General features: G+C 38.3%; 1 protein-coding gene across 2 annotated transcripts in view; it reads left to right on the top strand.

Annotated features, from left to right (window-relative positions):
- Positions 1–15,760, top strand: part of MYOM1 (myomesin 1) — a 156,677-nt gene that overhangs the window by 34,827 nt on the left and 106,090 nt on the right. For both annotated transcript variants that reach the window (XM_066352429.1, XM_066352431.1), the window contains exons 4-8: positions 2,478–2,709; positions 3,155–3,312; positions 9,875–9,967; positions 12,662–12,750; positions 12,862–12,924. In XM_066352429.1, coding sequence (XP_066208526.1) covers positions 2,478–2,709; positions 3,155–3,312; positions 9,875–9,967; positions 12,662–12,750; positions 12,862–12,924 — 635 coding nt within the window. The remainder of the gene's footprint in view (positions 1–2,477; positions 2,710–3,154; positions 3,313–9,874; positions 9,968–12,661; positions 12,751–12,861; positions 12,925–15,760) is intronic.

Below are 15,760 nucleotides of genomic sequence, written 5' to 3'. Positions count from 1 at the left end.
CTCTCGCATGCCCCCGACCGGGATCCACCTGGCATGCCCACCAGGGGGCGATGCTCTGCCCCTCTGGGGCGTTGCTCTGCCGCGACCAGAGCCACTCTAGTGCCTGGGGCAGAGGCCAAGGAGTCATCCCCAGCGCCCAGGCCATCTTTGCTCCAATGGAGCCCTGGCTGCGGGAGGGGAAGAGAGAGACAGAGAGGAAGGAGGGGGGAGGGTGGAGAAGCAAATGGGCGCTTCTCCTGTGTGCCCTGGCTGGGAATCGAACCCGGTCCCCCGCACGCCAAGCCGATGCTCTACCGCTGAGCCAACCCGCCAGGGCCTGAAACCTGTATAATTTTGATAACCAGTATCACCCCAATAAATCCAATAAAAAGTTATTAACATATCAATTTTTGAAGCAGGAAATCAAAGCTCACTGGCTTGGTACAAGTCTTATGGCTGGTAGTAGAAAAACTGAGAGTCCCTTTAGGCTTGGTCACTGCATCGTACATGCACTCTGTAATTATAGTGTGTTTCTGGAAAGTACCATTTCTTTGGATGGCACTTGAAAATTCCATTTCATACACTGAAATAGTTTGAGTTTACTGTGTCAGCAACGGGTTTTGAATTGAGACTATCAGAGATAGAGTATTGGGGAGCTTTAAACTTCATTTTCAATTGGTAGTAATGCATTTTTGTCAGCTTGTTAGCATCACGTTCTTGTACCCATATTATAGTAGGGTTATCATTGACCTGCACTTATATTTATTTAAAGGCGAATGTCTCTGGTATTCTGGATCAAAAATATTTTTTAAGAGTACTTGAGTTCTCACGTGAAATACCTAGAGCTCTTTCGAGGTGCAGCTTATTTATAAGTGGAATAGGCACGGAGACTGTGTGAGTCTATTCTGTCATCTAGAGCTGTGTCAACATGTTCATTGTTTGAGGTTAAAGTTCTCTTACAGAGTTGTTTCTACTCAGGGAAATACTAGCATTAAATTTAATCTCTTATTCTATATAGTGAATCCTAGTACAAAGTTTATTTTAAATATCTTTAGTGTATTTTAACCTCTATAGAGAATTCCAAACACATTCATTCTGGTTTGTTTTATATTCACTTATTAATTCATTCATTCCCAATCTCTTTTTGGAAAAAATTTAGAGGTAATTCAGGACACAAAGTTAAAACTCTTCCATTTCCCCTTTCCCCCCCTAAATTATAGTGGATATACTACTGAGTTCCTTCATAGAGACTATCTTATTATTATTTGGAAAGATAGAGATACAGAAAATGAAATTAAACTTACTAAGTTTAGTAAGAAACAAAGTAGATTAGTCTTGTCTGCCAGATGTTTTAGTAATATTCCACAAGTTCTGAACTTGGGCAAATGTTTAGTCTTATTCCTTAACCAGTTGCGTAATTCAGGTGCCAGGAACTTGTAAATACGATGGCAGTATTGGCTTAAATTTGGAGGTAATTATTTTTATAAGAAAAGCAAATGTACAATTCTGCCTTGAGAAGTCTAAGGAGACTCAATTTCAAGAGCATCTTCAATCTAATCGATATACACCCTCAGTGAAACATCTCATGGGGTTGATTACAAAGGTATTGAAGGAGGTTAAAAGTAATCTGTACATTTTTTAACAACATTAATAAATCACAGCACAAATTCTATCATAAACTACTGCATTAGGCACAGCACTTTTGGTTATCACTCACTTTCCATTATCATTAATTATAAATTAAAACAAGTCACTTTTATAAATATCACTTCAAGTGCATGTTTGATCATCTCATCAGAACTATATGCAAGCACAAATAAAGGTCATCATATTAAATATATACACATACATATATACATATACATGCATATGCACACGTGACCTTTATTATCTTAAAAAGAAACCCAGCACGCATAAGGATCTCATGTAAATTTGTAACTTATTTATACATGCAACAGCTCTGAGCAATGTATTATATTAGCTGAGTTATAGAATCCAGATTAAGCACATAGTGATGTATCAGATTTACAGGCATATAAACTGCATCTCATTTTTACTATTGTGTTTTCTGGAAGGAGATAATAACTTAATCTTTTATTATAGATTCAATCATATTTATACATCCTAAGGAAACCAAGAAAATGACCATGGGCAAGTTATCTAACTTCTCTGAGCCTTGTCATCATATGTCTAAAATTGAAATAATAAAGTTTGCCTCATAAAGTTGTTATGGCAGTAAAATGAGATAATGTATGTAAGAAGCACTAGGCAAAGCTGCAGGACCATCATGGGTATTATTATGTTTGCTATCATTATTTATTAAGGTGATGATCACTTCCACTATGAAGAGTTAGTTCCTGATTCACCAGGTTTTGCTATCAGGTTTTCTTTGGGCACGGTATATAATATCTGGGGTCTAGTACTTTGAACTTAATAAAATTAGGCAGTCTTATTACTGCCATCCACAATATCTATATTTTGTAATTATTATATTCTAGACAAGTGCATGTCAGTGGAATTACAGACACAGAAGAAGAAAGAATTAAAGAAGCTGCTGCTTATATAGCTCAGAAGAATCTTCTTGCTAGTGAAGAAGGAATCACAACATCCAAACAGTCTAAAGTATTAAAACAGTCTACATCCTCTCTTCACCAAGAGGAAGTTTTTGAGAAGAAGTCAAGGAAAGTAGCAGTTCGAGAAAGGGCAGAACACCTGTCACTTAGAAAAACGGTAAGAAAAGAAAATTTAATATAACTTACAAAAGTAGGTATGCATGTAACGTGTGTGTGCATGCGTGTGTGTGTGCAGAGATTAATTTGTTTCAAATGAAGAAATGTGTGATCTTGCAGAGATACAAAGTTGAAGAAACAAAGAGGAAGACATCAAAATATATAAGTCAGAGAAAGACAAACATAATAGTTTTAAACTCCATGAAATTTTAGGTTCTATGTAAACTAAGGTTCTAAAAAACCTTAAGTCCACCTTAGGGAAGTAAAATATGTCCTTCAGGCTTAAAATGTTAAAAATTAAATGGTGTATTTGTTTTAAAAAAGAGCAAGGAATATGCATTTGATTCTCAGGCTCCAAATAGAAAAAATGATAATTTTGGTTTCCGCTTGTTGTTTTGCTAGTACAAGTTACTTTGATTTTATAATATTTTTATTTTTTGTTTCAGTTAGAAGAAACTGAGGCATTTCATAGAAAGCTGAATGAAGATCACCTTCTCCATGCTCCTGAATTTGTCATTAAACTTCGTTCCCACACCGTTTGGGAGAAAGAAAATGTAAAATTACACTGTTCTGTATCTGGCTGGCCAGAACCTCGTGTCACATGGTATGCTATCCTTATGAAAACTACTCATAGAATCAATTATACACAGTTAATTTTCCCTCTAGTGAAAACACTCAGCATTATAAATATGCAAGAGTCAATGAAAGCATTTACAAATTGGTATAGATTTTTTTAAATAGTGAAGGAAGGACTCTGGGATTAATATTTTATGTATAGGAAAAAGTTTTGCATATATTATTATATAGTATTATATTTTATTATCATATTATACAGATGGTCTTTATCTTATATAAAGTGTTAAAATTTCATCAACAGACCCTGGCCGGTTGGCTCAGTGGTAAAGTGTCAGCCCAGCATATGGATGTCCTGGGTTCAATTCCTGGCTTGAGCACACAGGAGAAGCACCCATCTGCTTCTCTACCCTTCCCCCTCTACTTTCTCTCTATCTCTCTCTTCCCCTCCTACAGCTAAGGCTCCATTGGAGCAAAGATGGCCCAGGCACTGAGGATGGTTCCATGGCCTCCACCTCAAGTGCTAGAATCGCTCTAGTTGCAACAGAACAATACCCCAGATGGGCAGAGCATCGCCCCCTAGTAAGCTTGCCTGGTGGATCCCAGTTGGGTGCATGCGAGAGTCTGTCTCTCTGCCTCCCCACTTCTCACTTCAGAAAAATACAAAAAAAAAATAAAATAAAATTTATCAACATATTAACATACAAAGAAAATATATGTCTGTGACAGCTATGGACCATAAAAAATTTGTTCTCATTAAATATAGGTATTATTTTTTTAGAAGGTACAATACGGCCTTTTTAAAAATAATTAAAGTCCAAGGGCTCCAACTTTACTCCTCATGAGAGCTGAGGTCTCAGTGTGTTTTCTAAAGCTCCCCCCAAAATGTGGGGATTTTATGGGAAATATTACTCAACATAGGGCCTGAGAAAATTTTCTTTCCATAAAGAATAAGTACCCCTTTCTCCTTTCATTATATATACTATTGTAATAGTCAATGATTTTTTGATCCCTAAACTCAGAATTTTCCTGTCATACATCATGAATGTCTGCCACGGAGAGCAGAAGTATGAAAATGATTGAGCCAACTCAAAAAGGTGTATTCTACTTTATCCTCTGCCATGAGTATTTTATATGCTGTTCTCTTATCCTCAGAAGTGGAGGTAAATGCACCCTGTATTGCAGTACAAACACTACAGTGAATGGTATTGTCACCCACAAAGGCCCTACCTCCTTCTCTTTTTTTCTCATTATTTCTAATGTTGGTCAGACAGCTGTCTAGCATGAATGGAGGTAGCTGACAGGATAGACCCAGTGTTAACCTGTCTATGGTTATTCTTAAGGAGTAGGTGATGAGTTTTTAGAAATTCACCTGTTATCAACCTGCCTCTGATTATATTGGATTTACTTAAAATTTTTCTTGTATGTAAACTCTTTTCAAGGTTCTTGAGTGTGGAAACCAAAGAATGAAAACCCGAGTCAACTATATATATTATCAAGGCAAATAATTTATAGCAAATGAAGATGAGAAATATCCAAACACATTTACATGCAAATGAAGCTTTAAAAAATAAAAAATTTACAAGCTTTAAAATAAAAAGTATACTATAGTAAGCTAAGAACCAACCTATCTTTGTCTTAGCTTTCTGTGTGAGAGTTGCACAATTTTGCCTATTAAAGGAACATTTTTTCTTCAAAAACTGGTTACTTCCCACATAAAAAAAAAATCCAAACTTTCCAATAGAAATGCATAAAGAATAACAAACTTCAGCTCCAAGAAATATTATTTGGTCAGTGAAAAGCTCCCCTTCTTTCATACAATTCAAATGTACTATTAATAAGTGAATTATTTAGGTACATATACATATATTTATTACACAGCATCTTATTTCTATTTCCCTGCTTTTTAAAAGTTAAAGATGATTTTTAAAAGGGTACAAAGAATATCTGAGAGATAAATGTTAATTTCTCAAGCAGTTATCCTACTAAATACACAGCAGCTAGAATATGAACATGCTTATATATACCGATAGTATTATTTATTAAGCTAGAGTTGTATGGTTTCACAAAGGCAGAGCTCAAACTATGTCGAAGATGAAACTCCTTACATTATGTTTTGTTGGTTAGAAAAGGAGTGATTTAGAAACAAACACAGATCCAGATTTTGTGGGGCATGAAGCTTATATAATTTGTGGTTACTCTTTACAAAAAATGCAAAGTTAGTAATATAAATTAGGCATATAGCCTGCGGAGACCTGAGCTAATGGGAGACCCGACAACTTCAGCTTCATTGGCTCCGAGGTAAATGAGATAGGTCTCTCTCAGCTAATTGGTATTTAAAATGGCTAATAACTATTTATTCAAAACATAAGGCTGGGTTCTAAGCAGTAATCATGTTTGTAGTGGGATTCAACGTGATAAATATCATTTCGGCATGCATTATCTGCTTGGAGAAAAAAATAGAATGAAGCCTTTTTACTTGACCATGCTTGACACCACCAAAAAGTTCTCATTGTTATCCTTGTTAGTCGAGTCAGTCCAAAATCCAAACAGACATTTGTTTAGGGAAGCTGAGTGTGTGTTTTACACACATAAACTAAGAACATTATTCTACAAAACTTATAGTAAAATAGAAGCTCATTAACTCTTTGTAGACTCTACATAAAAATGATAAGGAAAATAGAGTACATCTGAACAGTCACAAGAATTTCAGAAACCTCTTGACAAATAATCCCAGGGTATAGAATGCTCTCCAAAATTAGCTTATGACTGGCCAGTTTGGAATTTCACTTTCCTGAAATAACAAGCTGTGAAGCATATAGAGAGCAGGCCAAACATCCTTCCTTTCTTTTCTGACTTAACACTAAGACAGCCAATCTCAAGTGAACTGGAACCGGAATGCCTCAGTGAATGCCTTGGAGAATAGAATTGAATTGCTTCTTAATTCAATTAAGCAAGCAATCCTTGTCCACTGCTCTAAAACAGGCGTTTCTTACTTACTGACGTCTGCAGTACCAGAGAAAAGACTAGAAGATCCTCAAAGTGGTGTGTGTGCGCTTGTGTGAGTGCATGTGTATATTTTAAACCAATTTCATGTGCCAAGAGATCACATTAGAAAGTCATTAAGGCAGTGGTTCTCAAAGTGTGCGCCAGGGCGCACTGGTGCTCCCTAGAAGATTTCTAGGTGTACCCTATGGTATTCCAGAGAAATATGTGCCTGTTGGGGACCAAAAAACCAACAGGGTTTTGGAGTTTAGACTGTTGGGGGACAGGGGTATGGGGAATTGGCTAGAAGCTAACAGTCTGCCCAACCCCCCACCTCACTTGCCTGATTAGGTTGCAAAAGACTGTTAAACTGTGATGCTGGATTGTTTACACTACCCACCATGTTCCCCGGAAAGACTGGAGGCAAGTTTCTTCTATCTTTTGTTTGGTGTAAAGTTAAGATGATATGTATGGAGGGGTTTTTCTGCACTCAACAGAATTAAGAGTAAAAAGAGAGAGGAATTCTTCAATGTATTGACAAGGAAATGAGAGTTTGCCTTTTAAATATATGTCCAAAGATTGAAGAAATCGCTAAGACACATCAGGCTTATGTTTCTCATAAACACAAGAATGAAAAAACCTAACACATTCGTGCCAGAACCTGCCAAATTTACTAAATCTTACTAAGAATGTATCTATATATATATAAATATAACTTTTTTGTCGTTTTTTAAATTTTTAATCCCTTTTTTTACAAATTCTAAAAAGCATGACTCAAAAAATGAACATACAAATGTTTTTTAATGTCAGAATAATTTTAATTTTGTCGTATTTATTTCATTTAATTACCACAAAAGCTTCCAAAAGTTTGAGAACCACTGCATTAAGGTGTTAATGCAGTCAGGGAGGACGGGAGAGCAAGGAAGGTGAAGGATCCCTGCGAGCTGCCAAAGGCTGTTTGAACTCAAACTTTATGAAAGTATGAGCAGCATTTTGGGTCAGAAGCCAAACTGAGTGTGTCACTAAGTTGTTGGGTTAAGTAGCACATGCCACAGCCGTTGGTGTCATATTTCTCTGCCCCAGCACATGAAAAAACTGAGCAAAAGGGATCTTCTGAGTCAAGTGTGAACTTACCTAAACCAATTCAATCAGAAGAACATGTCAGTTAACAGGTTCTAACCCGTCGTTCGTCAAAACAAGAAATGTTCGGAATTAGCAGCCACCAGCGGGCCATCCCTGATCAGAGTCCTGTCTGCCTTGGCCGGGTGGTGAGACAGCTGTCCGAGGCCGCTTCTGGGCTGCGGGAAACAGCTGGTAGTGTGATCTGTGGGTCGGAGAGGTTCTGCCACTATGACAGCCACACAACTGCAATTCTCTTTCCCCCACTTTAAAAAAAAAAGGTTTTAATTTTTTAGTTACTGTTGACATACAATATTAGTTTCAGGTGTATAACCCAGTGATTAGATGCTTATATAACTTATGAAGTGATCACCCAGGTAAATCTAGTACTCATCTAACATCAGACACACAATTGTAATTCTTGAGCCAGTCCAGCCCTCTCATTGTAGATCTGAGGGAACAGAGACACAAAGAGCCTCAACTTACTGTTTTCATATGCACTTATTTTAAATTATCCATATCGCGAAGTATATATTTGTCAGAACTCTGTTTTTTTGGCTCCAAATTATAAAACTATAATTAATCTATTGCATTACACAATAATTCTGTTCAATCCAATTTAACAAACAGATGTCTAATATGTGCCTATGACACATATTTCCTTGAGAGTGGGACTATGGATCAGACACAATCCCCAGTGCCATCATGAAGGCACTGGAAGCTTAGTAGAAGCGACACATGATCAGTCATAATTTAATAAATGTTACATCTTACAATTTGATCCAAGTAACACTGGTGCAGAGTGTCAATGAAAATTAATATTGTGTGGGATTTGAAGGAAAAGTTTATTGAAAAACCAGCACTTGATATGAACCCTGAAGAATGAGTTGGGATTTTGCTAAATGGAAAAGAGGAATGATACATTTTTTAAAGTATAGAACACAGGTATGTGTTTCAGGGACATAGAGCCTGTGTGCACACACATGTGTGTGTGAAAGTTGGGAAGAGGAAGAAACTGATGAACTATTATTTTCTTTCTTTCTCTCCCTTTCCACCACTCTTCCTGATTCTAAACTTTCTTATAACCATTTCCAGAAGTCTGAAAAAATAAAATGCAACTGAATAGAGAACAACTGGAAAGTGGAAGCATCACATGCTGTCAGGAATCAGACTGCCTGGGTTCAAATCCCAGCTCTACTCTTCCTAGTTGTGTGAACTGGGACAAGTTGCTTAACCTCTTCGCGTCCTGGTTTCTTCATCTGGAAAATGATGTTTAAAATAGTTCTGCCTCGTGTGATTGTTATGAAGGTTGAATTTACCAAGTGCATAAAGCACTTAGGACCTTGCCTGGCTTATAGTAAATGCTCTGTGTCAGTTGTGGTTGTTGGTGTTATTTTTGTTATCTGTGTACATAAAGTGTGGTGTCTGAAAGGGAAACAAGTAAAATCTAGCTCCTTTTGGGGACAGCAAATGGCTTAAGCAGAAGCTTGTTTGACACCATAACCATGGGCTATTGAGACCAGGTCATAGTAAAAAAATCAAGGTGCCACTTCCAGACTTAGGAGACACTGTTTCAGGAAGAGGCTCCTCAAGTTAGCCTCACTCTCTGAGGCCTGAGAGGCTTAACTAGGAAGGGGACAGCCAGGGAAAGGGAATCCTTCAGCTATTATTTGTCAAAAGATTTTTTTATGATTAGTATTTTAAGTTCTTCCAAGCCAAAGGCCATGCTTGCTTATAACAAAATAAAACACTTAAATATAATGAGCTTTCAATACAATGCCATTGGTTTTTTTTTAACAACATGCAAAAATGTTAGTAGGAAGAATGTTTTTCTTTCATCCTACTTAGACAGCCAACAATAAAACCTCCTATGCATAACTTCCCCTCTGTCATGTCAACAATGGTTGTTTTTCTTTAGACCTTTTATTGAAGTATAATATACACACACAAAAAATGCGTATTATTATATATACGAATGTAGAGCTTTGATGAATTTCTGTAGACTGCACACACCCATGTAACAAGCACTCAGACCAAGAAACCATTATCAGCACTCAAGATGCCTCCTTCATGTTCCCCCCACCAACCCCTCTATACCCCATCCCAGGGGGAAATCACTTTCCTAACTTCTAGCAGCATGAATTGGTTTTATCTGGTTTTGTACTTTATATAAAAGTAATCATTGTACTGTGTACTTTTTTGTGTCTGGCTCTTCCACTCACCATTATATATGCAAGATTCAACCACATTCTTATGAATGGTCAACTTCTTAAATGTAATTTTTATGATGAAGGACAGGAGAGTAAATACATTGAGAAGTTTTATTGTATTAACTGTGTATCTTATTTAATCTAGTGTAGATTTGAATTTATTGAATAGATGCTGCTGCTGACCTCAGTGCCATGTTTACACATATATCTTCAAGAAAAATGTGTGTGCTTTTAATCAGGAAGCTATTTACACTTCCCCTTGTTTCCATTGTCTCATAGGTATAAAAACCAGGTGCCAATAAATGTCCATGCAAACCCTGGAAAGTATATTATCGAAAGTCGATATGGAATGCACACGCTGGAAATCAACAAGTAAGAGGGTCTGTGTGTTGTCTTACAATCACTCAGGGAGGGCCGTCACTGCTCCGTTTAACAGATGCTCTTCTTCCTTGTTCCCAGTGCAGAATGATCACAGTGTGATACTGCACATGTATTGCTTCTCTAGATACCCAGCTAAGAGTGATGTATATGATGCATTATTACCAAGTCCATTGTACCTACTAAAGTGATCTTCTGCATGGCCCTGGCTGGGTAACTCAGCTGGTTAGAGCATCATCCCAATACACAAAGGTTGCAGGTTCAATCCCCAGTCAGGGCACATACAAGAATCAACCAATGAATGCATAAATAAGTAGAACAGCCTGACCAGGTGGTGGCGCAGTAGACAGAGCATCAGACCGGGATGCAGAGGACCCAAGTTTGAAACTGCAAAGGTTGCCAGCTTGAGCACAGGCTCACCAGCTTGAGTACCGGCTCGCCAGCTTGAGCGCGGGGTCACTGGCTTGAGCGTGGGATCACAAACATGACCCCATGGTTGCTGGCTTGAGCCCAAAGGTTGCTGGCTTGAAGCCCAAGGTTGCTGGCTTGAACAAAGGGTCACTCGCTCCCCAGTCAAGGCACATATGAGAAAGCAATCAATGAACAACTAAGGAGACAAAGGAGCTGCAACAAAGAATTGATACTTTTCATTTCTCTCTCTCCCTTCCTGTCTGTCTGTCCCTATTTGTCCCTCTCTGTGTGTGTGTCTCTCTCTGTCTCTGTCACACACACACACACAAATAAGTAGAACAACAAATCAATGCTTCTCTCTCCCTTTCTCTCTCTCTCAAATAAATAAATGAAGTGATCTTATGTTTGAATAGTCAAAGATGATGAGAAAAATAATTTATATCTTTTTATTTATCTTTTTACTGGAGAGTTTTTCTAAGGTATCAGTAAGAAAATAAATTACGTAAACAGACATTTATATTCAATTATTTTTTCAGAGTTCCAAATCAACCTCATCATCATCATATTCCCTTGCCTTTAGTCAGTCAAGGCTACGGAGGTTGGAGTGGATAGTAATGAGAGTAAGCCGGACCAGGAGAAATTTCTCTTTCCTTCGCTCACCAGGAACTGTGGGAAAGGAGGCACCCACACTACCAACCTGTAGGTGGAGGCATGGCAGGCATTAGGGGTTATTATTTTTTAAGCGAAGTCCAAAGCAAAATTTGAAAGCAGAACTCAGACGAAAATTTCTAAGTCCTCAAAAGTTTATCATATCTCCTCACATGGTTTTGAAGTCTAAGCCTAGTTATGTGGATATAAAGTTAAACAAGCTTCCACCATTTTCAGTTCACATAAAACCATGACGTGCTGAGATTTCAAAATAAAATTTGCCTCATTCTGGTCTCAAGAGATTTAGAGCCTTCTCTTCAGATAAGAGCAGTTGACACATATGATGCCGGGCTTCAAATAGAACCCTGGCACACTGTGACATTCACCAAATGCTGACCCTGACCTCAAGTCATGTCAGTTCTGCTGAGACAACAGTGAGCTGCATGGTTACTTGATAACTAGATAGTTATGAGAAAGATAACTGGATTGACCTTCCTGGGGTTCTATTGATGTCTATAATATCTCAACAAGAAATAAATTTATACACGTGGAACTAAACTTAGAGGGACAATGAATAACACAGACACTGGTAGTAATTAGATACAAAACAACCTGCTTTGTAATCTTAGCCTGCTCATCTCTTTGTGAGATCATTGTCTACCAAACTGCATTGTTTAAAACATCCCAGTTTCTGTATCATAATTCAGAGGGACTTCCAAATGGCAGTTCTTGCAGCATACTGTGGGCCAAATCTCCAGGTGTGACCTGAATCTTAGTAGAATTTAAGGATAAATAATTTGTTTGTATTTTGAGGTTAAATCCAGAACTACATGTTAGATAGATCTGGATCTGGTTTGTGGCTTAGAGAGACTGTGGAAGCCTAAAAGAAGAGGTTATTTCTTTTTCTCTCTGTTGCCCTGTCACCCCTAAACTGAAACACCCCCAGTTTATCATAATGCTGTTCATGCTTAGCATGTTGTTGACATTTTTTGGACATTGTAAGTGAACCCTGGCTAGGGTCACACAAAGGATCTTCTCCCATTCTGTACTGCTGGCTTGAACCTGCTAAAAATCTCTTGGACTACATTAAATTCCACAGGGAGCCATAGCAGAGAGAGCAGCTTCATCAGATGTTCCTAGGCCCTGGCCGGTTGGCTCAGCGGTAGAGCGTCGGCCTGGTGTGCGGGGGACCCGGGTTCGGTTCCCGGCCAGGGCACATAGGAGAAGCGCCCATTTGCTTCTCCGCCCCCCCCCCTTCCTCTCTGTCTCTCTCTTCCCCTCCCGCAGCCAAGGCTCCATTGGAGCAAAGATGGCCCCGGGCGCTGGGGATGGCTCCTTGGCCTCTGCCCCAGGCGCTAGAGTGGCTCTTGTCGCGCGGCAGAGCAACGCCCGGGAGCGGCGCCCCTGGTGGGCCTGCCGGGTGGATCCCGGTCGGGCGCATGCGGGAGTCTGTCTGACTGTCTCTCCCCGTTTCCAGCTTCAGAAAAATACAAAAAAAAAAAGTTCCTTAAAACCCCATGCTAGCCACTAATTTGCAGTGTGCCGTCGTAACAGAGATCCTCAAAAAAACAGCTAGTAATTGCGATGAGTATCACTGTAATGGCCATTCACTTCTATCCACTCTTTCAGCTGTGATTTTGAAGACACCGCTCAGTACCGGGCCTCGGCGATGAACGTTAAAGGAGAACTTTCAGCATATGCCTCGGTTGTGGTAAAGAGTAGGTTTGCTGGACTTGCTTTATTCAAGATGTATTTTTTAAAATAATTTATCCTCATTGCTATGTAATAAGTCAAGAAGCTGTTCACATACATTTTTGCTTCTTTTCTAGGATATAAGGGAGAGTTTGATGAGACTCGCTTCCATGCTGGGGCTTCCACCTTGCCCCTCAGCTGTAAGTTTAAAATATATTTGCTGAGAGCCATCTCCATTTAAATTATAGCATAATATGCTCACACACCATAAACTAATATAATACTGAGTGTCAACTATAATTTAAAAATTAAAAGAAGAAAAAACTCATGGAACTGTACACTGTAAAGGGTGAATTTTACTGTGTGTAGATTATGCTTCAGTAAACCTGACCTTAAAGAATGGGGAAAAAATAAAATAAAATAAAATACAGCATAATAAGCTATTCTATAATACTGAAATAAATGTATAGTATATAATATATGTATATATATGTATGTATATAATAGCTATCTATGGTTAGTTTCATATTTTTATATTCTTTGGTTACTATTCTCTTTCTGAACATAAGTGCTTCCTAGTTTTATAAAAGATGAAATGTAATGGGTTTAAAAAGGCACATGTTTTTATGACTTTCTCTGTTCCAATGGGAAAGGTTATGACATGACCTGGGCAGAGTGATTTAGCCACTCATAGACACAGACATACACACATACGAGTCTGGACAGTACCAGAGCAGCTTCACTCATCTTTAAATATCCAAGACCGCACCACCTCCTTGAGAAATTCAGGTGTGCCCCCCACTGCCACCCCTGTCCCCACCCAGGCTGAGTGGGGCATCCCCGGTGAGTCCACAGCACCTCCATAAGAGCCTCTATCCCGCTGGGTATTGGTGACTATTGTGTGTTTTTCTCTCCCACTGGCCCATGAGCCTCTTGAAGGCAAGGCTGAACCTTTTATCTTTACTTCATACCTGACACAGAGTATCTCTTTAATAAGAATGAATAAATAAATATATTAATTTATAAAGTGCTGTTTAAAATAAGCTATTTTTTAAAAAAATAACAAGCTATTTTTTTTAACATTCCAATCAGTGGTAATTTGTGAATTTGTGAACTATTTCAGCTATTTCATCTACATCAAAACTTCTCTTCATGGGAAGCAATGCAAACTCTTATGGTAGTTCAAATAATTAGATGCCTACAATGATCAGACTGAAAATAGCCAAACCCTAACTTCCTATTTTCCAAACACTAACAAAATAAATGGTAGTTTTGAAAGTGATTGATGAAGATACTTTCTCGTGGCTCTGTTTTTCACCTAATTGGTACTTTGTTGTCTATAGATGACCTACTCTGTCAACTTGGTGGAATATCTCTTAATTTTAATATTCCAAATTATAATCATTGGTATCAGTACCACGGGGACGGGGGATGACGAGTAGGCGTGAGGGAGGAACACATTCCAAAGCATGTCCTTCTCCTGTCAGGTGATTTATGTAGAGACAGAATGGGTGGAAATCTTGAAACTATGACTTCTCTCCCAGTGTCCCCAAGACTAGCCTTTTGATCATCACACAGTTTTCTGAATGTATCCTGTTTATTGTCACTACCATATCATCATCATCATCCATGCCTCTCCTAGTTCCCTCTTCGCCATTAAGCAGAAAGTCCTGCTCAGCTTGACTTCTCTAACTTAATCTTTCCAAGCCTCCTCTGACTGGCCCCTGAATTGAGTGCCTTTTTTCCCAACATAGAAGACAGGGGACTCGTAAATTTATTCAACTAATATTTATAGAGTATCTGCTATATGCTAGGTACTGGTTTGGATGCTTGGAATATGCTGGTAAATATCATAGATAAAGCTTTGTGCCCTTGATTCTGTTCTAATTGTTAATATGCATTGATTAGTTGTGCCATATACTGTATAAAATATACTTTTATATGCACTGATTCATTTAATGCTCTCTCAAAGCTTATGAAATAGAGAGCTTTTTATATGTACTATACAGATGAAAAAGCAATTTAGAGAAATTAAATCATGGGACAAGACCACATTTAGTGGCAGAGTAAGGTCTTGTAACCTGGTCTAATTTTAAACCGTATTGTAAACCAGGGGTCAGCAAACATCTTCTGTAAAGTACTAAATTGTAAGTACTTGAGACTCTGAGGATCATACAGTCTGTCACAAGTACTCAGCTTTGCCAGTGTAGCACAAAAGCAGCCACAGACCGTCGATAAATGAGTGAGCATGACTGTGTTCCCATGAAACCTTATTTATAAACATTGATATTTGTATTTCCTATCACTTTTCACATGTCACAAAATCACCTTCTTTTGATTTTTTTCAACTATTAAAAAAAATTAAAACCATTCTTGATGCTACAAGACAGGAAGCCATCTATCAATAAATTTAGCTCACAGATTTGCCAACCCCCAAACCTCAGGCCTACTTGTAACCCTTAACCCTGTTCCCCAGGCAGCTGTGCAAACAGCCCTGTTTCCCAATGACCACGGTCTGATCAAGGTCCCATTTCAGTGGGACGTCATCATATAGAAATGGAGCAGATGGGGCATGCTTCAAAGAGAAGTTATTATCCTGTTGGTTAGTGGTTGCCTAGCAACTGACAAATCCAACAGAACACTATGTATTGAAGTGTGATGATTTGTGTAATTTATTATAAGTGTTAAAATTTTTAATTACTGGTAAAAAGAAAACAAAACAAAAAAAAAACCCCATCATGCATTGGTTGAGAGCACAAATCTGAGACACATCCTGTCAGTGTCAATCCTGGCTCTGTGGGGTGAATGTGAGCAGTTATTTAATCTCCCTGTGCAGCTGTTTCCTCATCTATAAAGACGAGATAATAATGCTACTTTATGATAGGGTTATTGAGTTAATAGATATTAAACAATTGGGACAATACTTGACACAAGTTAAACTCAGTGAATGTTAGCTTGCCTATTCAAATTAATAGGAACAGGTCTTTGGAAGAAAGAGAAAACATGAGAGAAAGGGCCTAGGTTTTAGAGTTGAGC

Source organism: Saccopteryx leptura, chromosome 11 (genome assembly GCF_036850995.1).
Source record: "Saccopteryx leptura isolate mSacLep1 chromosome 11, mSacLep1_pri_phased_curated, whole genome shotgun sequence".
Lineage (NCBI taxonomy): Eukaryota > Metazoa > Chordata > Mammalia > Chiroptera > Emballonuridae > Saccopteryx > Saccopteryx leptura.
This window is presented reverse-complemented; position numbering and strand designations above follow the sequence as displayed.